The 26,169-nt window shown below is 50.6% G+C and overlaps 1 protein-coding gene across 1 annotated transcript in view; it reads right to left on the bottom strand.

Moving 5' to 3' along the window:
* LOC137360368 (probable G-protein coupled receptor 139) overlaps nt 1-26,169 on the bottom strand; it is a 191,365-nt gene that overhangs the window by 99,112 nt on the left and 66,084 nt on the right. Inside the window, exon 3 of the mRNA XM_068025832.1 lies at nt 13,558-14,439. Within this exon, the coding sequence (XP_067881933.1) occupies nt 13,558-14,439 (882 nt within the window). The remainder of the gene's footprint in view (nt 1-13,557; nt 14,440-26,169) is intronic.

Here is a 26,169-nt window from a genome sequence, read left to right on the forward strand (position 1 = left end):
TAGTGAGAATGTGTGAGCGTGCATGCATGTGTGAGAGCGTTTGTGTGTGAGAGTGAGAGATTGTGTGAACGTCAGTGTTGGTGTGAGAGAGATTGAGTGTTTGGGTGAGAGAGAGTGGGAGCGTGTGTGTGACAGAGAGTGTGAGTGTGTGTCTGTGTGTGTGTGTTTGGGAGAGTGCGAACGTGTGTGTGTGTGTGAGAGTGTGTGAGCGTGTTTGTGTGCGAGAGAGACTGTGAGCGTGTGTGTGGGAGAGGGTGAGCGTGTCTGTGTGTGTGTGTGAGAGAGGGTGTGAGTGTGAGTGTCAGAGAGAGAGAGTGTGAGCGTGTGTGCTGGTGTGAAAGAGATTGAGTGTGTGTGTGTGAGAGACAGTGTGGGAACGTTTGTGTGACTGAGCGTGTGAGCATGTGTGTGCCAGAGAGTGTGAGCGTGTGAGCGTCTCTGCATGTGTGAGAGAGAGAGTGAGTGAGCGTGTGCGTGTGAGAGTGAGAGATTGTGTGAGCGTGTGTGTTGGTGTGAGAGACATTGTGTGTGTGTGAGAGAGAGTGTGAGCGTGTGTGTGTGACACAGAGTGTGAGTGTGTGTGTGTGCCAGAGAGTGTGAGTGTGTGTGTGTGAGAGAGAGTGTGTAGTCGTGTGTGTTTGAGTGTGAGAGGTATGAGCGTCTGTGCATGTGTGAGAGAGTATGAGTGTTTGTATGTGTGTGTGAAAGAATGTGAGCGTGTGTACCTGGGAGAGTGTGAACTGGTGTGTGTGTGTATGTGTGTGAGAGAGTGTGTGAGCGTGAGTGTGTGTTTGTATGCGTGTGTGTGTCAGCGTTAGAGAGAGAGAGCGTGACTGTGTGTGGTTGTGCGTGTGAGAGAGAGCGTGTATGTGTGAGAGAGAGTGTGAGCGTGTGTGCGTGACTGAGAGAGTGTGAACGCATGTGTGTGAGAGTGAGTGAGATCGTATGTTTGTGTCAGAGGGAGAGAGAGTGTGTGTGTGTGAGTGTGTGTGTGACAGGGAGTGTGAGTGGGTGTGTGTGAGAGAGTGTGAGCATGTGTGTTTGTGTGAGAGAGACAGTGTGAGCATGTGTGTTTGTGTGAGAGTGAGTGTGAGCGTGTCTGTATGTGAGAGCGTGTGTGTGTGTGAGAGTGTGCGCGTGTGTGTTTGTGAAAATGAGTGTGTGTGTGTGTGAGAGAGCCTCTGAGCGTGTGTGTGTCTGAGAGAGAGCGTGTGAGCATGTGTGTGTTTTAGAGAGTGTGTGTGTGTGTGTGTGTTTGTGTGTCTGTGTGTGAGAGAGAGAGAGCATGTCTGTGTGTGTGAGAGAGAGTGTGAGCTTGGGGTGTGTGTGAAAGAGATAGAGAGAGATAGTGTGAGCGTCTGTGCATGTGTGTGAGAGAGAGTGTGAGCATGTGTGTCTGTGTGTGGGAGGGTGTGAGCGTGTGTGAGTGTGGGAGAGAGTCTGAACGTGTGTGTACGTTTGAGAGTGTGAGCGTGTGCGTGAGAGAGCGTGAGTGTGAGTGTGTGTATGTTTGTGTTTGTGAGAGAGAGTGTGAGTGTGTGTGTGTGTGAGAGAGAGAGTATGTCTGTGTGTGTGAGAGAGGGTGCGAGCTTGTGTGTGTGTGTGAAATAGAGAGCGTGTGTGTGTGTGTGTACCTGGGAGAGTGTGAACAGGTGTGTGTGTGTATGTGTGTGAGAGAGTGTGTGAGCGTGAGTGTGTGTTTGTATGCGTGTGTGTGTCAGCGTTAGAGAGAGAGAGCATGACTGTGTGTGGTGAGAGAGGGTGCGAGCTTGTGTGTGTGTGTGAAAGAGAGAGCGTGCGTGTGTGTGTGAGAGAGAGTGTGTGTGGGTTTGTGTGTGAGAGAGAGTGAGAGATTGTGTGAGCGTGTGTGTTGGTGTGAGGGAGTTTGTGTGTGTGTGAGAGAGAGAGTGGGAGCGTGTGTGTGACAGAGAGTGTGACCGTGTGTGTGACAGAGAGTGAGTGCATGTGTTGTTGTGAGAGATTGTGTGTGTGTGAGAGAGAGAGTGTGAGCGTGTGTGTGTGTGCGATTGAGAGACAGTGTGTGCGTCTGTGTGAGAGAGAGAGAGAGAGTGGGAGCGTGTGTGTGACAGAGAGTGTTAGCATGCGTGTGTCAAAGATTGTGAGCCGCTGTGTGTGTGTGACAGAGAGAGTGTGAGCGTGTGTGTTTGCGTGAGAGAGAGTGTGAGCGTGAGTGTGTGCGTGTGTGAGAGTGTGAGCGCATGTGTGTGTGGCTGTGTGCGTGTGAAATGGAGCATTAGTGTGTGTGGTTGTGCGTGACAGTGAGCTTGTGAGTGTGAGGGAGAATGTGAGCTTGTATGTGCATGTGACAGACTGTGTGAGCGTGTGTATATGTGTGTGTGTGTGTGTCAGTGCGAGAGAGGGAGAAACATTGTGAGCGTGTGTGTGAGAGTGTGCTGCTGCTAGAGAGAGAGCTTGTGTGTGTGTTTGACAGACAGTGCGAGCGTGTCTGTGTGCGTATGTGTGTGTATGTGAGAGTGTGAGCATGTGGGTGTGAGGGAGAGAACTTGTGTGTGTGTCTGTCTGAGAGAGAGAGAGAGATTGAGCGTCTGGGTATGTGGGAGAGAGTGCAAGCGTGTGTGTTTGTGAGAGAGAGAGTGTGAGCGTGTTTGTGTGAGAGTGTGAGCGTGTGTGTGTGTGCATGAGAGAGGGTGTGAGCGTTTGCGTGAGAGAGAGGGAGTGTGAGCGTGTGTGTTGGTGTGAGAGAGATTGTGTGTCTGTGTAAGAGAGAGAGAGAGAATGGGAACGTGTGTGTGTGAGCGAGAGTGTGAGCGCATGTGTGAGGGAGACAGAGATTGTGAGGGTATGCGTGTGAAAGTGAGTGAGTCCGTATGTTTGTGTCAGATGGAGAGAGAGTGTGTGTGTGTATGTGTGTGTGAGGGAGTGTGTGTGAGAGTGAGAGTGTGAGTGGGTGTGTTTGAGAGAGAGTGTGAGCGTGTGTGTTTGTGTGATGGAGACAGTGTGAGCGTGTGTGTTTGTGTGAGAGTGAGTGTGAGTGCGTCTCTGTGTGAGAGTGTGTGTGTGTGTGCGAGAGTGTGCACGTGTGTGTTTGTGAGAAAGAGTGTGTGTGTGAGAGAGCCTCTGAGCGTGTGTGTGTTAGAGAGAGCGTGGGTGTGTGTGTGTGTAAGAGAGAGAGAGAGAGCATGTCTGTGTGTGTGAAAGAGAGTGTGAGCTTGGGGTGTGTGTGGGAGAGATAGAGAGAGATAGTGTGAGCGTCTGTGCATGTGTGTGAGAGAAAGTGTGAGCATGTGTGTCTGTGTGTGTGAGGGTGTGAACGTGTGTGAGTATGGGTGAGAGTCTGAGCGTGTGTGTACGTTTGAGAGTGTGAGCGTGTGTGCGTGAGAGAGTGTGAGTGAGTGTGTGTTTGTGTTTGTGAGAGGGAGAGTGTGAGTGTGTGTGTTTGTGAGAGAGAGAGTTTGTCTGTGTGTGTGTGAGAGGGTGCGAGCTTGCGTGTGTGTGAAAGAGAGAGCGTGTGTGTGTGAGAGAAAGTGTGTGAGGGTTTGTGTGTGAGAGAGAGGAAGAGATTGTGTGAACTTGTGTGTTGGTGTGAGAGAGTTTGAGTGTGTGTGAGAGAGAGAGTGGGAGCTTGTGTGTGACAGAGAGTGTGACCTTCTGTGTGAGACAGAGAGAGTGAGCGTATGTGTTGTTGTGAGAGATTGTGGTTGTGTGTGAGAGAGAGAGTGTGAGCATGTGTGCGTGTCTGCATTTAGAGACAGTGTGTGCGTCTGTGTGTGTGAGAGAGAGTGGGAGCGTGTGTGTGATAGAGAGTGTTAGCATGTGTGTGTCAGAGATTGTGAGCCTCTGTGTGTGTGAAAGAGAGAGTGTGAGCCTCTGTGTGTGTGAGAGAGAGAGTGTGAGCGTGTGTGTGTGTGTGAGGGAGAGAGTATGAGCATGTGTGTTTGCGTGAGAGAGTGTGAGCATGAGTGTGTGTGTTTGAGAGAATTTGTGAGCGCATGTGTGTGTGGCTGTGTGCGTGAGAGATACAGCGTTAGTGTGTGTGGTTGTGTGTGACATTGAGCTTGTGAATGTGAGAGAGAATGTGAGCTTGTATGTGCATGTGACAAAGTGTGTGAGCGTGTGTATATGTATGTGTGTGCGCGAGAGATGGAGAGAGCGTGTGAGCGTGTGTGTGCGAGAGTGTGGTTGTATTAGAGAGAGAGCTTGTGTGTGTGTTCGACAGACAGTGCGAGCGTGTCTGTGTGCGTATGTGTGTGTATGTGAGCATGTGGGTGTTAGTGAGAGAACGTGTGTGTGTGTATGTGAGAGAGAGAGAGAGATTGAGCGTCTGGGTATGTGAGAGAGAGTGCAAGAGTGTGTGTTTGTGAGAGAAAGTGCGAGCGTGTGTGTGTCAGAGTGTGAGCGTGTGTGTGAGAGAGAAAGAGTGCGTGAGCGTGCGTGTGTGAGAGTGAGAGTGTGTGAGCGTGTGTGCAAGTGTGAGAGAGTGTGTGAGGGTTTGTGTGTGAGAGTGAGAGATTGTGTGAGCGTGAGTGTTGTTCTGAAAGATATTGTGAGTGCTTGTGAGAGAGACAGTGTGTGAGCGTGTGTGTGACAGAGAGTGTGTGTGTGTCCGAGAGTGTGAGCATATGTGTGTGTTTGTGAGAGAGAGTGTGTGCTCTGTTTGTGTGTGTGAAAGAGATATTATGAGCGTGTGTGTGAGAGAGAGAGTATGAGTGTTAGTGTGTGTGTGAAAGTTTGTGAGCGTGTGCGTGCGTGTGTGTTTGGGAGAGTGTGAGCCTGTGTGTGAGAGAGGGAGTATGAGTGCTTGTGTGTGTGTCTGTGTGTGTGAAAGAGTTTGAGCGTGTGCGGGTGTGTGTGTTTGGGAGAGTGTTAAAGTGCGTGTGAGAGAGAGTGTGAGTGTGTGTGTCTGTGTGTGTGTTTGTGTGTGTGTGTGAGTGGGAGGGATTGTGAGCGTATGTGTGAGAGAGGGAGTATGACTCTTTGTGTGTGTGTGAAAGAGTGTGAGCATGCGCGGGTGTGTGTGTTTGGGAGTTTCTGAACGTGTGTGAGTGAGAGAGAGAGTGTGAGCGTGTGTGTGTCTGAGAGAGAGAGAGTGTGAGCGTGAGTGTGTGTGTGTATGTGTGTGTGGGCGTGAGAGAGAGAGGGTGAGTGTGTGTTGTTGTGTGTGAGCGAGAGCGTGTGTGTGAGAGAGTATGTGAGCGTGTCTGTGCGTGCGAAGAAGTGTGTGAGACTGTGTGTGTGTGAGCGTGTGTGTGTGTTCGAGAGAGGGAGCTTTGCTGTGTGCAATAGAGAGTGTGAGTGTTATTGTATGTGAGAGAGAGAGAGAGATAGTGTGCGCCGGTGTTTGTGTGACAGAGTGAGCGATGTGTCTGCCTGAGAGAGTGTGAGCGTGCGTGTGTGTGTGTGTGTGTGTGTGAGATAGTGTGAGCTTGTGTATTTGTGTGAGAGTGAGTGTGTGTGTGTGTGAGAGAGAGTGAGTGGGAACGTGTGTGCGACAGAGAGTGTGAGCGTTTGTGTTTCAGAGAGTGTGAGCGTGTGTGTGTGAGAGAGAGTGTGTGAGCGTGTGTGTGTGAGGGTGAGAGTGTGTGAACGTGTGTGTGAGAGAGAGTGTGAGTGTGTGTGTTGGTGTGAGAGTGATTGTGTGTGTGTGTGTGTGAGAGAGTGAGTGGGAATGTGTGTGTGACAGAGAGTGTGAACGTGTGTGTGTGTGAGAGAGTGTGTGAGCGTGTGTGTGTGTGGGTGAGAGTGTGTGAATGTGTGTGTGAGAGCGAGTGTTCGCGTGAGTGTGCGTGTGTGTGTTGGTGTGCGTGAGTGAGAGAGAGAGTGAAAGCATGTGTGTCTGGTTGTGTTTGAGTGAGAGAGATTGAGCATGCGTGTTGATGTGAGAGAGTTGGTGTGTGTGTGTGAGAGAGAGAGAGTGGGAACGTGTGTGCGACCGAGAGTGTGAGCCTCTGTGTGTCAGAGAGTGTGACCGTGTGTGTGAAACAGAGAGCGTGAGCGTATGTGTTGTTGTGAGAGATTGTGTGTGTGTGTGTGTGTGTGAGAGAGAGTATGCGCGTGTGTGCGTGTCTGGATTGAGAGACAGTGTGTGCGTCTGTGTGTGAGAGAGAGAGTGGGAGCGTGTGTGTGTCAGAGATTGTGAGCCTCTGTGTGTGCGAGAGAGTGTGAGCGTGTGTGTGTGTGAGGGAGAGAGTATGAGCATGTGTGTTTGCGTGCGTGAGAGATAAAGCGTTAGTGTGTGTGGTTGTGTGTGACAGTGAGCTTGTGAATGTGAGAGAGAATGTGAGCTAGTATGTGCATGTGACAAAGTGTGTGCACGTGTGTATATGTGTGTGTGTGTGTGTGTGTGAGAGATGGAGAGAGAGTGTGAGCGTGTGTGTGCGAGAGTGTGGTTGTGTTAGAGAGAGAGCTTGTGTGTGTTCGACAGACAGTGCGAACGTGTCTGTGTGCGTATGTGTGTGTATGTGAGCGTGTGGGTGTGAGAGAGAGAACGTGTGTGTGCATGTGATAGAGAGAGAGATTGAGCGCCTGGGTATGTGAGAGAGAGTGCAAGCGTGTGTGTTTGTGAGGGAGAGTGCGAGCGTGTGTGTGTCAGAGAGTGTGTGAGCGTGCGTGTGTGAGAGTGAGAGTGTGTGAGCGTGTGTGCAAGTGTGAGAGAGTGTGTGCGGGTTTGTGTGTGAGAGTGAGAGATTGTGTGAGCGTGAGTGTTGTTGTGAAAGAGATTGTGATTGCGTGTGAGAGAGTGTGAGCGTGTGTGTGTCCGAGTGTGTGAGCGTATGTGTGTGTTTGTGTACCACAAGGATCTGTTTTGGGGCCACTGCTGTTTGTCATTTTTATAAATGACCTGGAAGATGGTGTAGAAGGGTGGGTTAGTAAATTTGCAGATGACACTAAGGTCGGTGGAGTTGTGGATAGTGCTGAAGGATGTTGTAGGGTACAGAGAGACATAGATAGGCTGCAGAGCTGGGCTGAGAGATGGCAAATGGAGTTTAATGCGGAAAAGTGTGAGGTGATTCACTTTGGAAGGAGTAACAGGAATGCAGAGTACTGGGCTAATGGGAAGATTCTTGGTAGTGTAGATGAACAGAGAGATCTTGGTGTCCAGGTACATAAATCCCTGAAGGTTGCTAACCAGGTTAATAGGGCTGTTAAGAAGGCATATGGTGTGTTAGCTTTTATTAGTAGGGGGGTCGAGTTTCGGAGCCACGAGGTCATGCTGCAGCTGTACAAAACTCTGGTGAGACCGCACCTGAAGTATTGCGTGCAGTTCTGGTCACCGCATTATAGGAAGGATGTGGAAGCTATGGAAAGGGTGCAGAGGAGATTTACTAGGATGTTGCCTGGTATGGAGGGAAGGTCTTACGAGGAAACGCTGAGGGACTTGAGGTTGTTTTCGTTGGAGAGAAGGAGGAGGAGAGGTGACTTAATAGAGACATATAAGATAATCAGAGGGTTAGATAGGGTGGATAGTGAGCATCTTTTTCCTCGGATGGTGATGGCAAGCACGAGGGGACATAGCTTCAAGTTGAGGGGTGATAGATATAGGACAGATGTGAGAGGTAGTTTCTTTACTCAGAGAGTAGTAAGGGCGTGGAACGCCCTGCCTGCAGCAGTAGTAGATTCGCCAACTTTAAGGGCATTTAAGTGGACATTGGATAGACATATGGATGAAAATGGAATAGTGTAGGTCAGATGGTTTCACAGGTCGGCGCAACATCGAGGGCCGAAGGGCCTGTACTGCGCTGTAATGTTCTAATTCAAATTCTAAGTGTGAGCGTGTGTGTGTCATGAGAGTGTGAGCGTGTTTCAGAGTGAGAGATTGTGTGAGCGTGAGTGTTGGTGTGAGAGAGATTGTGCATTTGTGTGAGAAAGTATGTGAGTGTGTGTGTCAGAACGTCTGAGCGTGTGTGTGTATGAGAGAGAGTGTGTAAGTGTGTGTGTGAGTGAGAGTATGTGCTCTGTTTGTGTGCGTGAGAGAGAGATTGTGAGCGTGTGTGTGAGAGAGAGAGTATGAGTGTGCGTGTGTGTGTGTTTGGGAGATTGTGAACGTGTGTGTGAGAGAGAGTGTGAGCGCATGTGTGCGAGAGAGTGAGTGTGAGCGTGTGTGTGAGAGAGACAGAGATTGTGAGCGTGTGTGTGAGAGAGTGTGCGAGACCGTAAGTTTGTGTCAGAGGGAGAGAGAGCGTGTATGTGTGTGTGTCTGTGTGAGGGAGTGCGTGTGAGAGAGAGAGTGTGAGTGGGTGTGTTTGTGTGAGAGGAACAGTGTGAGCTTGTGTGTTTGTGTGAGAGTGAGTGTGAGCGTGTGTGTGTGAGTGAGAGAGTGTGAGTGTGTGTGTGTGTGTGAGATAGAGAGAGTGTGAGTGTGTGTGTGTGTAAGAGAGAGAGACACACAGTGTGAGCATATGTTTATGTCTGTCTGAGAGAGACAGACCGTGTGTCTGTGTGTGAGAGAGAGAGCTTGCCTATGTGTGTGCGAAAGTGTGGCGTATGTGTGCGTCTGTTTGAGAGGGAGTCAATCTGCGGGAGGAAGCGTGACCCTGGAAACAGACCCCACCCCCATTTCCCGTCATCTCGCAAACAGGTCCCGCCCGCAGTCCCCCTTAGCCTGGCAACAGAACCACCCACCCCCACACCCTGCACTCCCCATCATCCTGGAAACAGACCCCACCGCCAAACCTCCGTCACCGGGTAATCAGGCTCCGCCCCTACGCATTCACAATGGAAACAGGCTCCGCCCACTCCCCGACACACTAAAAATCGGCCCGACACCACTCCATGACACACTTGAAACAGACTGCGGACGCTCTTGTCCCACCCTAGAAACAGGACCCGCCCCACACCCAGACACACTGGAAACAGGACCCGCCACCATTCCCCGACACAATCATCCATCATCGGGGGTAACAGGTCCCGGCCCCAGTCCTGCGTCAACGTGGAAAGGATCTGCCACCATTCTGCATCCCCCTGAAAGTAGACCAGGGCCCCACTCCTCGTCACCCTGGCAACAGGCGCCACCCCACTACATGATACACTGGAAACAGGTCCTGCCCCACTCTGCCCCAACCCTAGAAGCAGGCCCCGCTCCACTCCCCGACACACTGGAAACAGGCCACGCCCCCACGCCCCGAAACACGTAAAACAGGTGCCACCCCACTACCCCCACCCTGGAAAAAGGCGCCACCCCACTCCATGATACACTGGAAACAGGTCCTGCCCCACTCTGCCCCAACCCTAGAAGCAGGCCCCGCACCACTACCCGACACACTGGAAACAGGCCACGCCCCCACACCCCAAAACACAGGAAACAGGTGCCACCCCACCACCCCCACCCTGGAAAAAGGCGCCACCCCACTCCATGATACACTGGAAACAGGTCCTGCCCCACTCTGCCCCAACCCTAGAAACAGGTCCCGACCCACTCCCCGACACATTGGAAACAGGCCCCGCCCCACTCCCCAACAGACTGGAAATAGGACCCGTCCCACTACCCGAGACTCTGGAAACAGGACCCGCCCTCTTCCCCATCACCCTGGAAACAGGTCCCAATCCCACTGTCAACGGGCATCAGACCCCGCCCTCACTCCTCCGCCCACATCCTCTTATCCGTGGAAAAAGGACCCAACACCAATCCTCGATACCCTGGAAAATGGCACCGCCCCGAATCCTCGATAGCATGGAAACAGGCACTGCCCCCACACCTCGTTACCATGGAAACAGGCAACGCCCCCACTCCCCGTCAAACTGGAAATACGTCCCGCCCCCTCAGCCCCCCTCACCGCCGCCATCCTGGATGCAGACCTCGCCCTACACACCCTCCACCTTGGAAACAACCCCGCCCCTCTCCTCGACCTACTGGAAATGGGCCCTGACCCAATCACCTACACACTGGAAACAGGACCCGCCCCATGCTCCGACACACTGGAAACTTAACACGGTCCCACTCCCCCCATCCTCGAAACAGGCCTCACCCCATACCCCGACACACTGGAAGCAGGACCCGCCCCCACTCACCGTCACGCTGTAAACAGGTCCCGCCCCAAACTTAGAAATAGGCCCCACCCCACTCCCCGACACACTGGAAACAGGCCCCGCCCCACTCCCCGACACACTGGAAACAGGTCCAGATGCACTAGCCCAACCCTAGAAATAGGTGCCGCCCCACTCCCCGAAAAACTGGAACTGAAAATGCCCCCACAGCTCTATCATCGGGGTAACAGGTCACTTCCCCAGTCCTCCATCAGTGTGGAACAGACCCCAATACCATTCCCCATCCCCCTGAAAGTAGACCAGGGCCCCACTCCCTCGTCACCCTGGAAAACAGGGCCTGCCCCCACTCCCCAACACATTGGAAATAGGACCCGCCTCACTGCCCGTCACCCTGGAAATAGGCGCCAAACACACTGTCAAGGGGAAACAGACACCGCCCTCGCTCCTCCGTCACTGGGTAACCGGGCCCCGCCCGCACTCATCCGGCACCTTGGAAGCAGGCCCATCACCATCCACTTATCCAGGGAAAGGCGCACCACCCCCACTCCTCGTCACCATGGAAACAGGCCCAGCCCCATTCCTCGTTAACATGGAAAGCGACACCACTCCCACTCCTCCGTCACTTTCGAAACCTTGCCCGCCCACACCGCGCCATCAGGCTGGAAACAGGACCCGTCCCCGTTGCACCATCATCGGAGTTACAGGTCCCGTCCCCAGTCCTCTGTCACGATGGAAAAGACCCCGCCACCATTCCCCATCCCCCTGAAAGTAGAGCAGAGCCCCACTCCCCTTCAACCTGGCAACAGGTACTGCCCCAACTCACCCACCACCCTGTAAACAGACCGCGAACCACTCCCAGACACACTGGAAGCAGGTCCCGCCCAACTCCCTCATCACCCTGGAATAAAGTCCCTTCCCCACTCGTTCCATCACCCTGGAAACAGCCCCCGCTCCAATCCCCATCACCATGGAAACAGGCCCCAATCCCACTGTCAAGGCGAAACAGACCCCGCCCTCACTCTTCCGTCACTGGGTAACCATGCTGCGCCCCCAGCACCTTGGAAACAAGCCGTACCCAATCATTTTATCCAGGGCCCCACTCCCCGTTACCCTGGAAGCAGGTCCTGCGCCACTCCCTCTTCACTGTGGAAAAGGTCGTGCCCCCACTTACCCCGCCACCCTGGAAGCATCCCCCGCCCCACTCCCTGACTCGCTGGAAAGAGGTCCCACTCCACTCCCAACATACAGGAAAGAGGAACCGCCCGACTCTCCGTCATCCTGGAAACAGGCACCAAACCCACTGTCGAGAGGAAATAGACCCCGCCCTCACTGTTCTGTCACTGGGTAACCGGCCCCTGCCCCCACTCCTCTGACACCTTGGAAACAAGCCGCGCCCACTCCCTGACACATTGGAAACTGATCTCGCCGTACTTCCTGTTACAGTGGGAAAATGTCCCGCCTCCACTCCCACCTTTCCCTGGAAGCAGGCCCCACCCCACTCCCCATCACACTGGAAACATAACCCTCCCCCGCTCCCTGTCAGTCTGGAAACAGGCCCCGACCACACTCCCATTCACCTTGGAGACAGATGCCATTCCCACTCCTCATCAACCTGGAAACAGGCCCTGACTCCACTTCCCATTACCCTGGATACAGACCCAGTCCCCACTCACCGTCACCATGGAAACAAGCCACATCCCAACTCACCGTCAGCCTGGAAAAAGGCCCCGACCCCACTCCCATTCAGCCTGGAAACAGACCCCGTTAACATTCATCAACCTGTAAATAGGCCTCGACTCCACTTCCCGCCACCCTGGAAACAGACCCGACACCCACTCCCCATCACCATGGAATCAGTCCCCGCCCCCACTGCTCCATCACCGAGAAACGGCACCGTCCCAACGTCTCCATCACTGGGGAAACAGGCACCGCCCCGCTCCTCCCTCTTCAGGGTAACACTTCCCATCACCCTGGAAACAGATGCCGCGCCGACTCCTCCAGCACATCGAAGCAGGCCCCGCCCCACTCCTCCATCACTAGCAAAAATAGCCCCTGCCCCCATTCCCCTCACCCTGGCATGAGGCCCCGCCCCACACTCCTTCACCCTGGAAACAGGACCCACCCCCACTCGTCCATCATTGCGGTAACAGGCCCCGCTCCACTTCACTTCACCGGGTAACAGGCCTTGCCCCCTCAACTCTGTCATCAGGGCAACAAGCCCCACCACCACTCCTCCATCAACTTGGAAACATGCCACGCACCCACAACTCCATCACCCTAGAAACAGACACCGCCCCCACTCGCTGTCTCCCTCGAAACAGACCCTGCCACCGCCATCAGCATGCAAACAGGTCCCACCCGCAGTCCCCCGTCACTGTGCAACAGACCTTGGCACCATTTCCCGTCACCCTGGAAACAGACTCCGCCTCCACACCTCCATCACCGGGAAGCATCCCAGCCCCCACCCCTTCACACTGGAAACAGACCACGATCCCCACTCCCAGTCACCCACAAAACTGGCCCTGTCTCCACTCCTCCATCAATCTGGAAACAGGTCATGCACCCTCTACTCCATTCACTCGAGAAACAGACCCTGCTCCCATTTCCCATGACCCTGCAAACTGACCCCGCCGTCACACCCCGTCTCCCTGGAAACAGGTACCGCCACCACTCCTCTGTCACCCTGAAAACAGACCCCGCCACAACACCCCATCACCCTGGAAACAGGTACCGCCTCCACTACTCGTCACCCTTCAAACTGATCATGCCACCACTCCTCCATCACCCTGGAAAAAAACCCCGCCCCCACACTTCCATCACTAGGGATGGGTGGCGCAGTGGTTAGCACCGCAGCCTCACAGCTCCAACGACCCGGGTTCAGTTCTAGGTGCTGCCTGTGTGGAGTTTGCAAGTTCTCCCTGTGACCACGTAGGTTTCCGTCGGGTTCTCCGGTTTCCTCCAACAGCCAACACTTGCAGTTTGATAGATAAATTGACCATTGTAAATTGCCCCCAGTGTAAGCAGGTGGTAGGAAAATGATGGGGATGTGATAGGCGGACGTGGGATCAACGTAGGATTTGGAAACATGGGTGGTTGTTGGTTGGCACCGACTCGGTGGGCCGAAAAGCCTGTTTCAGTGCTGTATCTCTCTATAATTATACCTGTATGAAACAGTCCCTGAACCCAATCTCAACCGGAAATCAGGCCCCACCCCGCTTCCCCTCACCCTGCAAACAGACCCCACACCACGCCCCCGTCACCGTGGAAAAATACCCCACCCCACTCCCCTTCTCTCTGGAAACAGAGACCGCCCGCACTCCCCGTCACACTGGTGACATTCTCCGCCCACAGCCCCCTTCCCCCTGGGAACACGCCTTGCCTCGGCTCTGTCTCCATGGTGACATGCCCCGCACCCACTCTGTCACCAGAGTGACAGGCCCCGCCCCGCTCTTTCTCCCTGATGACAGGCCCCGCCCTGCTCTGTCGCCGAGGTGACAGACCCTGCCCCACCTCTATTTCCATGGTGGTAGGCCCTGCCCCCAGCTGCTGGAAATCGTCAGTGATTCAGTTCCTCTCATAAGTGAATGAATTTACCAATTGTAGTAAAGGGATATTTCAGCACATTCTTCCACTGCTCTCTGAACTGAGTCTGGGTCACGGCGTAAATCGCAGTATTTGTCGAGCAACTCAGGAGCTGCAGCATGAAGGCCAGTTCCTTCAGAGACAGAGGTGGAGAAACAGTCACATACCCCAAATACCATACCCTCCTCCATATGGAATACACCATGAGCATCACCCACAACAGGATGAAATTCCCCGAAATAACTAACAGTAAAATGATGGATTTCCTTCTACTCTCCATCTCGGGGTCTCTGCGACTTTCCCCACTGCTGTGGGCTCGGAGTCTCCTGCGTCCTCTGCTGCTCACTAAAATGTGTCTGATGGTGAAGGTGTTGAGGAGCAGAATCAGCACAAATGGGATCCCAGGGGTTAGAATGTTGTGGATGAACTCGATTGTTCCCCAGACAAGAGATTCCCAAGTACCCTTTGTTGCAGAACAAAACCAGGGTTTGTTCCCCAGCCAATACAGACCTGTTAACATAAAATACCAGAAGATGTTCTTCAAACAGCTCAGCACAGTCACTGTCCCCACAACCACAGCCGACGTTTTCTCACTGCAATATTTTATTTTCATCTTCTGGCAACAAATGGCCACACATCGATCAAAGGTGAAAGTGACGGTGAACCAGACAGAACAGTCTGTGGCTGCGTAAAGCAGGACGGCGTGGATATTACACACGGGGATGAACCACAGGAACATAAACTTCTCCCGATAAACAATGGGAATCTGTCTCAATATCAGGTCCAGAATAATGACCAGTAGATCCGCCGCTGACATGGCCACCAGGTAGCGAGTGACACATTTGGAGAGACCGCACTTTCCCCGAGACAGGATCCCAATCGTCAGTAAGTTAACTGTGAGGAAGGGATATAAACAGAGAAATTATGCATCAGACTGGAGCAAGGTTATCACTTTGATTGAGGACTTATTGAGAATTATAAATGTGTTCCTGTATCCAGTGAATCTGATAGGACAAATGGGAAGGTGTGTCATACGGTGAAAGATAATAGAGATTACATCTGAAATTGTTAAAGTGAATGTTGATCATAATCCTTCCATTCCCTCCTTTCCCTGTCTGGTTTAAAAACAGTTCCATCTGTAATCTCTCCCAGATCTGATGAAAGGTCACAGAACTGAAACATTAACTCTGCTTCTCTCTCAACAAATCCTGCCAGAACTGCTGAATATTTCCAGCATTTTCAGTTTTTATTTCAGATTTCCAGCATCTGCAGCACTTTGCTTTGTGTAGAAACTTAAACGTTGCACTCACTGAGAGATTCTGTCTCAGTGCCTGTGGTGCGATGTGTGTGTGTGCGCACACGTGTGTGTGTGCGTGAGAGAGAGAGAGAGAGAGAGAACGAGTGTGTGTTTGTGTGTGTGAATGAGACAGCGTGTGTGTGCATGAGAGAGAGAGGATCTGTGTGTGTGTATGTGCGCGAGAGGGTGTGTGTCTGTGTGCCTGTGTGTGAAAGTGTGAGAGGATGTATGTGTGTGCAACTTAAAGGGAGCGTGTATGTGTGTCTGTGTGTGAGAGAGAGAAAGCGTATGTGCGTGTGAGAGAGAGAGCGTGTGTGTATGTGTGAGAGTGTATGTGTGTGTGAGAGAGAGAGGGAGTGTGCGTGTGAATGCGTGTGTGTGTGTAGCTGAGAGAGAGAGTCCATTCGAGTGCGTGTGTGTGCATGTGAGATAGAGAGATGGCGTGCGCGTGTGTGTCTGAGAGCGCGTGTGTGTGCGGTGAGAGAGCGAATTTGTCTGTGTGTGCTTGTGAGAGAGAGGAAGAGTGTGCGTGTGGGTCTGTGTGTGTCTGAGAGAGAGAGAAAGTGTGTGTGTGTGTGTGTCTGTCTGTATGTATGTGTGGGAGTGTTTGAGTGTGTCTGTGTATATGTATGAGTGAGAGAGACTGTGACAGAGAGCGTGTGTGTCTGTGTGTGTGTGAGATAATTTATGTGTCAGAGAGAGCGAGAGAACATTTGTGTGTGTACGTATGTGCGCATGTTTGCGTGTGCGTGTGTTTCTGAGAGAGATAGAGCGTGTGTGTATGTGACAGAGAAGGCGTGTTTATGGGTGTATGTGTTTGAGAGAGAGAGAGAGCATGTTTGAGAGAGAGAGCCTGTATATGTGTGTGTCTGAGAGAGAGAGAGTGTGTGTGTGAGATAAAGAGTGTGTGTGTGTGTGTGAGAGAGAGAGAGAGAGACAGAGAGAGAGAGACTGTGTGAGTACGTGTGTCTGAGAGAGAGCATATGTGTGTGTTTCAGAGGGATCATGTGCGTCGGCGTCTGAGAGTGAGCGTGTTGGTGTTTGTGAGACACAGCATGTGTGCGCATGAGACAGAGCCTGTACGCAGCTGTGTCTAATAGAGTGTGCATGAGAGAGAGAGTGTTGTGTGTGTGAGTCTGAGATGGGAGAGCGTGTGTGTTTGTGTGTGTGAGAAGGAGTGTGTGTGTATGTATGTGTGTGTGTGTGTGTGTGCGTGAGGGAGTGTGTGTGTGTGACAGAGAGAGGCAGAGAGAGCGTGTGTGATGGAGAGAGCGTGCATATGTGTGTGTGTCTGAGAGAGAGAGTGTGTTGGTGCTTGCGTGAGAGAGACTCTATGTGTGCGTGTGTGTTTGTGAGTGAGAGTAAGAGAGAGTGATGATTTGTGTCTGAAAGAGAGCATGTGTGTTTGTTTGAGACAGAGCATGTGCGTCTGAGAGAGAGTGCGTGTGTGTGTGAAAGAGAGAGAGAGAGCGTGGGTCTGTGAGAGAGAGTGTATGTGTGTGTGCGAGGAAGCCTGCGTGCGTGTGTGTGCGTGTGTGTGTGTGTGTGTGTGTGTGTGTGTGAGAGAGAGGGGAGAGAGTGTGTGTGTATGTGTGTGTGTGTGCATGTGTATGTGCGTGTATGTGTGAGAGAGAGACAGAGACAGAGAGAGCGTGTGTGATAAAGAGAGCATGCATATGTGTGTGTATCTGAGAGAGAGTGCGTGTGTTCCTGTGTGAGAGAGAGGCTGTGTGTGTGTGTGTGCGTGTATTTGTGCATGTGAGCGGGAGTAAGAGAGAGTGAGTATTTGTGTCTGAAAGACATATGTGTGTGTTTGAGAGAGAACGTGTGTATTCGAGAGAGAGAGTGTGTGTGTGAGGGAGAGTGAGTGTGTCTGTGTTTACTGAGAGAGAGAGAGAGAGCATGCGTGTGTGTGTGAGAGTGAGTGTATGTGTGTGTGTGTGTGAGAGGAAGCTTGCATGTGTGTGTGTGTGTTTGAGAGAGACAGAACGTGTGTGTGTGTGAGTGTGTGTGCGCATGTGTGTGTGAGAGAGAGAGAGCGCGCGAGTGTTTGTATGTGTGTCTGTGAGAGAGAGAGAGAGAGCGCACGTGTGTGTGTGTCTCTGAGCGAGAGAGAGAGAGTGTGTGTGTGTGTATGTGAGAGAGAGAGGGAGAGCGTGTGTGTGTGTGTGTGTGTGTGTGTGCATCTCTGTGTGTGCGTGTGAGTGTGTGGGAGAGAGAGAGCGTGCGCCCATGCATGTGTGTGTGTGTGTGTGTCTGTGTGAGTGTCTGTGAGAGAGAGAGAGAGCTTGTGTGTCTGTGTGAGTGTGAGCGTGGGAGTGCGTGAGTGAGTCAGTGTGAGAGTTTGAGAGTATGTGAGTTCGTGAGTGTGAGAGAGTGAGAGTGCGTGAGTGCGCGAGTGAGTCAGTGTGAGAGTGTGTTAGTGAATGTGAGAAAGTGAGAGTGCATGAGTGTGAGTGAGTCAGTGTGAGAGTGTGTGAGTGTGTATGCATGTGTGCGTGTGTGAGTGAAAGTGTATGTGTGAGAGAGAAAGGGATCGTGTGTGTGTCTAAACAGAGCATGTGTGCTTGTGTGTGTGTCTGAGGGAGCATGTGTGTGAGAGAGAGAGAGAAAGCGTGAGTGCTGGTGAAACTGAGAGTATGAGCGAGAGTATGTGTGTGTGCGTGAGAGAGTGAGTGAGAGGTTGTGCGTCTGTGTGTGAGAGGTAATGTGAGTGTGTGTGCGTGTGCGTGTGTTTTTGAGAGAGAGCCTGTAACTGTGCGTGTCTGAGAGAGAGCATATATGTGTGTTTGGGGCGGCACAGTGGCGCAGTGGTTAGCACCGCAGCCTCACAGCTCCAGCGACCCGGTAGGAAAATGGGATTAGTGCAGGATTAGTATAAATGGGTTGTTGATGGCCGGACAGACTGGGTGGGCCGAAGGGCCTGTTTCAGTGCTGTATCTCTAAGCTAAGTTAAGTGTGCATCTGAGAGTGAACGTGTTTTTGTGTGTGTGAAGAGAGTGAGTGAGAGTGAGAGTGACAGAGTGAATGTGAGAGTGAGAGAGTGAGAGAGTGAGAGTGAGAGTGTTTGTGTTTGTAAAAGAGAGTGAGAGTGCGAGTGTTTTTGTGTGTGTGAGAGAGAGTGACCGTGTGTGTGTGTGTGGTTGTGTGCCTGTGTGTGTGTGACAGGGAGAAAGCGTGTGAGTGTGAGTGTGTGACAAGAGAGTGCATGTGTGTGTGTGAGAGAGAGAGAGCGTGTGTGTGTGTGTATGTATGTGTGTGAGAGAGAGAGTGTGTATTTGTTCCTCGAAGAGGAATTGTGTGTGTCTGTGAGATTCTGAGGAGAGTGTAAGTTTGTTTGTGACAGACAGCGTACTGTGATTTTGTGTGAGAGAGTGAGTGTGCGTGAGAGAGAGAGTGAGAGAGAGAGAGAAAGAGCCTGAGAGAGATCGTGTTTGTGTGTGTGACAGAGAGAGAATGTCTGTCTGTGAGTGTGTGACTGAGAGATAACGTTTGCGTGTGTGTGTGTGTGACATAGAGAGAGCGTGTGTGTGCGAGTGTCGACAGAGAGAGAGCATGTATTCGTGAGTGTGTGACAGGGAGACAGCGTGTGTGTGTGTGTGTGTGTGTGTGTGTGCGTGTGTGTGTGTGTGTGTGTGTGTGTGAGACAGAGATAGAGCTTGTGCGAGTGTCTGTGTGTGTGTGTGTATGTATGTGACAGAGAGCGCGTGTATGCTTGAGCGTGACAGAGAGAGAGAACGTGTGTGTGTTTGTGTCAGAGAGGGAGCATGTATGTGTGTGTGTGTGACAGAGATAGAGCATGTGTGTGTGTGTGTCTGACAGAGTGAGCGTGCGTGTGTGTGTGTGTGAGAGCGCCTGTGTGTGCCTGTCTGTGATTGTTTTTGTGTCAGAGGGAGTGTGTGTTTGTGCCTCTCACAGGAATTGTGTGTGCGTGTGCGTCTGAGGAGACTGGATATGTGTGTAAGAGTGAGCCTGTGTGTGTGAGATAGTGAGAGAACGTGTGTTTGTTTGAGAGGGGGAGTTTGTGTGTTTGTGTGAGAGAGAGAGTGTAGGTGCGTGGTGTGTGTGTTTGTGTGGGTGTGTGTCTGAGAGAGAGACAGAGATGGAGCGTGTGTGAGACAGAGAGAGCGTGTTTGTGTGTGACAGTGTGACAGAGAAAGAGCGTGTGTGTGGGGGTGTGTGCGTGTGTGTGTGTGAGTGACAGGGAGAGGTTGTGTGTGTGTGTGTGTGTGTGTGTGACAGAGAGAGAGAGGTCGTGTGCGTGCGACTGACAGAGAGAAAGCATGTGTGTGTATGTGTGTGTGTGTGACAGAGAGAGAGCGTGTGTGTGTGTGAGAGTGCGTGAGTGAGTCAGTGTGAGAGTTTGAGAGTATGTGAGTTCGTGAGTGTGAGAGAGTGAGAGTGCGTGAGTGCGCGAGTGAGTCAGTGTGAGAGTGTGAGAGTGTGTTAGTGAATGTGAGAAAGTGAGAGTGCATGAGTGTGAGTGAGTCAGTGTGAGAGTGTGTGAGTGTTTTTGCGTGTGTGTGTGTGTGAGTGAAAGTGTATGTGTGAGAGAGAAAGGGATCGTGTGTGTGCCTAAACAGAGCATGTGTGCTTGTGTGTGTGTCTGAGGGAGCATGTGTGTGACAGAGAGCGTGCATGACTGTGTGTGTGTGTGTGTGTGCGTGCGTGTCTGAGAGAGTGTGTGTGTGAGAGAGAGAGAGAAAGCGTGAGTGCAGGTGAAACTGAGAGTATGAGCGAGAGTATGTGTGTGTGCGTGACAGAGTGAGTGAGAGGGTGTGCGTCTGTGTGTGAGAGGTAATGTGAGTGTGTGTGCATGTGCGTGTGTTTTTGAGAGAGAGCCTGTAACTGTGCATGTCTGAGAGAGAGCATATGTGTGTGTTTGGGGTGGCACAGTGGCGCAGTGGTTAGCACCGCAGCCTCACAGCTCCAGCGACTCGGGTTCAATTCTGGGTGCTGTCTATTGGAGTTTGCAAGTTCTCCCTGTGTCTGCGTTGGTTTCCTCCGGGTGCTCCGGTTTCCTCCCACATGCCAAAGAATTCCAGGTTGATAGGTTACTTGGCCATTAGCAATTGCCCCTAGTATAGGTAGATGGTAGGGAAATATAGGGACAGGTGGGGATGTGGTAGGAATATGGGATTAGTGTAGGATTAGTATAAATGGGTGTTTGATGGCCGGACAGACTGGGTGGGCCGAAGGGCCTGTTTCAGTGCTGTATCTCTAAGCTAAGTGAAGTGTGCATCTGAAAGTGAACGTGTTTTTGTGTGTGTGAAGAGAGTGAGTGAGAGTCAGAGTGAATGTGAGAGTGAGAGAGTGAGAGAGTGAGAATGAGAGTGTTTGTAAAAGAGAGTGATGGTGCGAGTGTTTTTGTGTGTGTGAGAGAGAGTGACCGTGTGTGTGTGTTAGTGTGGTTGTGTGCCTGTGTGTGTGTGACAGGGAGAAAGCGTGTGAGTGTGAGTGTGTGACAAGAGAGTGCATGTGTGTGTGTGACAGAGAGAGAGCGTGTGTGTGTTTGTCTGTGTGTGAGTGTGTCTGTGTGTGTGTGCGTGTTCTTGTCAGAGAGAGGGTGTGTGTGTGTGTGTCTGTATGTGTGTGAGAGAGAGAGTGTGTATTTGTTCCTCGAAGAGGAATTGTGTGTGTCTGTGAGATTCTGAGGAGAGTGTAAGTTTGTGTGTGACAGGAACAGCGTGTGTGCTTGAGCGTGACAGAGAGAGAGCGTGTGTGTGTGTATGTGTGTGTGTGAGAGAGGGAGCATGTGTGTGTGGGTGTCAGACAGAGAGGGAGCATGTGTGTGTGTGTGTGTGCACGCGCGCGCGAGAGAGAGTGCCTGTGTGTCTCTGTGTGTGTCTGCCTGTGTTTGTTGTCATGTATTTGTGTGTACGTGTGTGTGACAGAGAGAGCAAGCGCACGTGTGTGTGTGTGTGTGTGACTGACAGAGAGAAAGCGTGTGTGTGTGCATGTGTGTGTGTGTGTGTGACAGAGGGAGAGCGTGAGTGTGTGTCTGTGTGTGTGTATGTGTTTGTGTGTGTATGTGAGAGAGAGAGAGAGACAGACAGAGAGCGAGTATGTGTGCGTGTGTGTGCATCAGACAGAGAGATAGCGTGTGTGTGTGTGTGTGACAGAGAGAGCGCTTGTGTGTGTGAGAGAGAGAGTTTGCGTGTTTGTGCCTCTGAGAGGAATTGTGTTTGCCTATGTGCGTCTGAGGAGAGTGTATGTGTGAAAGAGAGTGCGTGTGTGTGTGTGTGTGACAGGGAGCGAAAGTATGTTTGCTTGAGAGAGATCGAGGGTTGTGTTGTGTGAGAGAGAGTGTGTGTGTGAAAGAGAGAGCGCGTGTGTGTGTGCCAGAGAGAGAGCATATGTGTGTGTGTGACAGACAGAGAGAAAGCGTGTGTGTGTGTATGTGTGTGTGTGTGTGTGACAGAGATAGAGCGTGTGTGTGTGTGTGGCAGAGATAGAGCGTATGTGTGTGTGACAGAGATACAGCGTGTGTGTGTGTGTCTCAGAGAGAAAGAGAGTGTGTGTGTAAGAGAGAGAGGGAATGTCTATGTACGTTTGTTTGAGAGAGTTAGTGTGTGTGTTTGTATAAGAGTTTGTATGAGAGAGTGACTGTGTTTGTGTCAGATAGTGAGAGTGTGTGTGTGTGTGTGATGGAGAGAAAGTGTGTGTGTGTGTGACAGCGAGTGTGTGCGTGTGTGTTAGAGAGGGTGCCTGCGTGTGTACGTGTGTGTGTTTGTGTATTTGTGTTTGTGCTTGTGTCTGAGGGTGTGTGTGCGTTTGAGAGAGACCGTCTGTGCATGTGTGTATTTGTCAGAGAGAAAGAGATTGAGTGTCTCTGTCTGGGAGAGTGCGTGTGTGTGATTGAGAGAGGAAGAGTGTGTGTATATGTGTATATATGCGTGTGAGAGTGAGCGTGTGTGCGTGCGTGTGAGTGAGAGAAAGAGCCTATGTGTTTTTTAAGAGAGACAGAGTGTTTGCCTGTGTGAGAGAGTGTGTGCGTTCATGTGTGTGTGTGTGTGTGTGAGACAGAGAGAACAGGAGCGTGTGTGTGTCTTGGTGTGCTTGCATGTGCTTGTATCTGTGTTTGTGTGCATGTGTTTGTGCGCATTTCTGATTTGTCTGTGTGAGAGATTGTATGTGTCTCAGAGAGAATGTTTGTGTGTGTGAGAGAGAATGAAAGAGGGTGTGTGTGCATTTGTGTGAGGCAGATATCGTGTGTATGTGTGAGAGTGCGTGTGTGTGTGTTTATATGTGTGTGTGTGTGTGTGTGTGAGAGAGAGAGAGAGAGGGGGAGATGTTGTGTGTGAGGGAGAACGATTGTGCTTGTGTGTGTGAGCGAGAGATGGTGTGTAGGTGTTTGTGTATGACATAGTGCGTATGCGTATTTGTCTGAGACAGAGTGTATGTGTGTGAGAGACCGTGTGTGTTAGAGAGAGAGTGAGTGTTTGTGTGTGTGTCACATAGATTGTGCACGTGTGTCTGTGTGTGAGAAAGTGTGTCTGTGTGAGAGAGAGAGTGTGTGTGTCTGGCTGAGAGAGAATGTGTATGTGTGTGTCAGTTGATTGTGTGTGCATGTGCATGTGGCGCGTGTGTGCGCGTGCATGCGTGTGTGTGTGTGTTGCGTGTGCGTGTGTGTTTGTGTCTGAGAGTGTGTGTGTGAGAGAGAGGGCTTGTGTGTGTGTGTATGAGAGAGGATGTGTATGCGTTTCAATGAGAGCGCGTGTGCATGTGTGTATTTGTTGGAGAGAGGGAGCGTGTGTGTGTGTCTGTCTGTTTGTCTGTGAGAGAGTGTGCGCGTGTGTGTGTGTGAGAGAGAAAGAGCGTGTGTGTATGCGTGGGTGTGCGGGAGTGTGAGTTAATTTGAGAGTCTGTGTGCCAGGGAGTGCATGTGTGTGTGAGAGAACGGGAGCGTGTAGGTGTGTGTGAGGGCGAGCGTGGGTGTGTGTTTGAGAGAGAGTCTGTGTGTCTTTGTGAAAGATATAGAGAGAGTTTGTGTATATGTATGAGAGAATGTGTGCGTGTGTGTGAGAGATAGAGAAAGAGCTTCAGTGTTTTTGTGGGAGAGAGAGAGAGTTTGTGTGTGTGTGCACCTTTGAGAGAGGGCGTGTGTGTGTGTATTTGTCGGAGTGAGAGGGAGTGTGTGTGTGCGTGTGTGTTGTGCGTATGTGTGTGGTGTTGTGTGTGTGTGTGTTTATGTGTCTCTCTGTCTGAGTGAGTCTGTTTGTGTGTGGGAGGGAGTGATTCTGTGTGTGTATGAGAGAGCGTGTGTGCATGAGTGTATTTGACTGAGAGAAAGTGAGAGAGAAGGTGGCAGGAAAGGTTAACTGGACAGTTAGTAAATATATGGGATCCTGGGGTTCATAAATAGAGGCAAAAATAAGAAAAGCAAGGACACTATGTGAAACATATATAAAATAGTAGTTCAGCTGCACCTGGAGTCTTGTGTCGAATACTGGGAACCACACTTTAGGAAGGACATGAAGCCTTCGGAGAGGGTACTGAACTGTTTTACTAGAATTTGTCCAGGCATGAGGGATTACAGTTATGTAGCTGGGGTTGTTCTGCTTAGAGCAGGGAACTTTCAGAGGAGATTTGATTGAGGTATTTAACAATAGAAGGATTTAGATCATTTAAATAAAGAGAAACTATTTCCAATGTCCATGAGACACAGTTTTAAGGCGATTGGTAAAAGAAGCAGACATGAGGATTTTTGTTTCTGAGTGGTTTGGATTTGGAATGCACTGTCTGATAGGCTTATGGATACAGATCCAATAGTAGATCCAAAAAGAGAATTGGATAAATATCTGAAGGAGACAAAATGCAAGGATATAGTGAAAGAGCCAGGGAGTGGGATTAACTGGATTGCTCTTTGAAAGGGACATCACAGACTTGATGGGCCTTATGGCCTCATTCAGTTTGTGATATTCTATGATTCTATGATGGTTCCCACCTGGTCTTTCACAATATTCCTATCCTTTCACAAGGCGTTTGATAAAGTGCCACATAACAGCCGTGTTACCGAATTAGAAACACATGGGATTAAAGGACAAATGTCAGCCGTGGCTCAGTTTGTAGCTCTCTCCCCTTTCAGTCACAAGCTTCTAGGATCAAGTGTCACTGCAGGACTTGATCACAAGAATCAATGCTGACATTGCAGTGCAGTACTGAGGGAGAGTTGCACTGTCAGAGGTGCAGTCTATCGAATGAAACTTCAAACCAAGTTACAGTCTGCCCTCTCAGGTGGATGTTAAAGATCCCACCGCACGATGTAAAAGCAGAGCAGGGGAATTATTGCCGGTGTCCTGGTCAATATTTATCCTTCAATCAACATCACAAAAACAGATCTGATCATTATCACATTGCTGCTTGTGGGAGCTTGCTGTGCAGAAATTGTCTGCCTGTTTCCTACATTACAAGAGTGACTTCGCTTTGAGAAGTATTCATTGGTTGTAAATCATTTTGGGACATGCAGTGGTCATGAAAGGCGTTTCAGAAATGGAAGTCTGTTCTTTTATTTTCAATGTCAGCATGCGGGAAATTAGCTCAGTGACAGAAAGTAGAGAGTAGTGGAGAATGGTTGTCGTTCAGTCTGGAGGGAAGTAGTCAGTGGGATTCCCCAGGGCCACTGTTGGGATCACTGTTGCTGTATGTTAATGCAATGGGCTTGTGTACAGAGGGGATAATGTCAAAGTTTTCAAATGGCAGGAAACTCAGAAATGTTAATAAACAGTGTGAAGGATAGTAACAGACTTCAGGAGGACAGATACTGACTGGTGAAAGGGGCAGGCGAATGGCAAATATAATCTAACACATTGAAGTGTGAAGTGAGAAATTTGGGCAGGAAGTGTAAGGGAAGGCAAAGAAACAATGTGGTATTGCGTAAGTGAGGAGACAGGAACAGAGAGACTTGGTGTGCATTTTGACAGATCTTTGAAGGCCGCACGATAAGTTGACAAGTTTATGTCTGAAAAAACAGACATCAGGTAGAAAATACTATTGAGAAGCAGGCTGAATATAGAAGTTCCAGAGGGGAGGTGAAAAAGCAAATAAGAGAAGCAAAGAGTGAGCATGAAAAGAGTCAAGCATTGAAGGAAATCCCAAAGTTTACTATCGGCATCTAAATAGTAAAAGGGTAGTAAAAGGAATAATGGGGCCGACTCAGGACCAGAAAGGGGATTTGCACATGGAGGCAGAGGATATAGCTGAGGTATTAAATGAATAATTTCCACCAGTCTTTACCATGGAAGAAGATACGGAATCCTTTCCTTTATTAGCCGAGGTATGGAATATACGAGCAGGGAGGTCATGCTAGAATTGTATAACTCATTGGTTAGGACACAACTTGCGTACTGTGTGCAGTTCTGCTCACCTCATTACAGAAAGGATGTAATTTCACCAGAGAGGTTTCACAGGAGATTTACGAGAATGTTGCCAGGACTGGAAAAATGCAGCAATGAGGAAAGATTGGACAGGCTGGGGTAGTTCTCCTTGGAATAGAGAAGGCTGAGGGGAAATCTGATTGAAATGTACAAAACCGGGAGGTGCCTGGGTAGAGTGGAGGTGAAGGGTCTATTCACCTTCGCAAAGATGTCAGTGACGAGGGGGCATGGACTTAAAGTGATTGGTAGCAAGATTGAAAGGGAGCTGCGGATTTTATTTTTCACACAGCGGGTGGTGGGAGTCTGGAACTCACTGCCCGAAAGGATAGTTGAGGCAGAAACCAACAGCTCATTCAAAAGGAGTCTGGATATGCACCTCAAGTGCTGTAATCTATCAAATGCTGGAAGATCGGGTTAGAATGGATGAATCGTTTTTTGGACAGCATTGGCACGTTGGGCCAAGTGGTCTCTCCCTGTGCCATAAACTTACTATGATTCTAAGATGCAACCCAGGCAATGTTGAAAGAGGAGGTAAGTCAGACACTAGTGTGGTTTAAAATTGATAAAGAGGAAGTATTAGATAGGCTGCCTATACTTAAATTGAATAAAGCACCAGGAAAAGATGAGATGCATCCAAGGATACTGAGGGAAGTGAGGGTGGAAATCGCAGAGCCACTGGCCATAATTTTTCAGTCTTCTTTAGACTTGGGGGTGATTCCAGAAGACTGGAGAATTGCAAACGTTACACCCTTGTTAAAAAAGGGTGTAACGATAAGGCCAGCAACTACAGGCCTGTCAGTTTAACGTCGGTGGTGGGAAAACTTCCAGCAAGAAATAATCTTGGACAAAATTAATAGTCACATGGACAAATGCGAGTTAATTAAACAAGCCAGCATAGATTTCTTGAGAGAACATAATGTTTAACTAATTAGTTGGAGATGTTTGAGGTGG

The sequence above is a fragment of the Heterodontus francisci genome, unplaced genomic scaffold (assembly GCF_036365525.1).
Source record: "Heterodontus francisci isolate sHetFra1 unplaced genomic scaffold, sHetFra1.hap1 HAP1_SCAFFOLD_188, whole genome shotgun sequence".
Taxonomy (NCBI): domain Eukaryota; kingdom Metazoa; phylum Chordata; class Chondrichthyes; order Heterodontiformes; family Heterodontidae; genus Heterodontus; species Heterodontus francisci.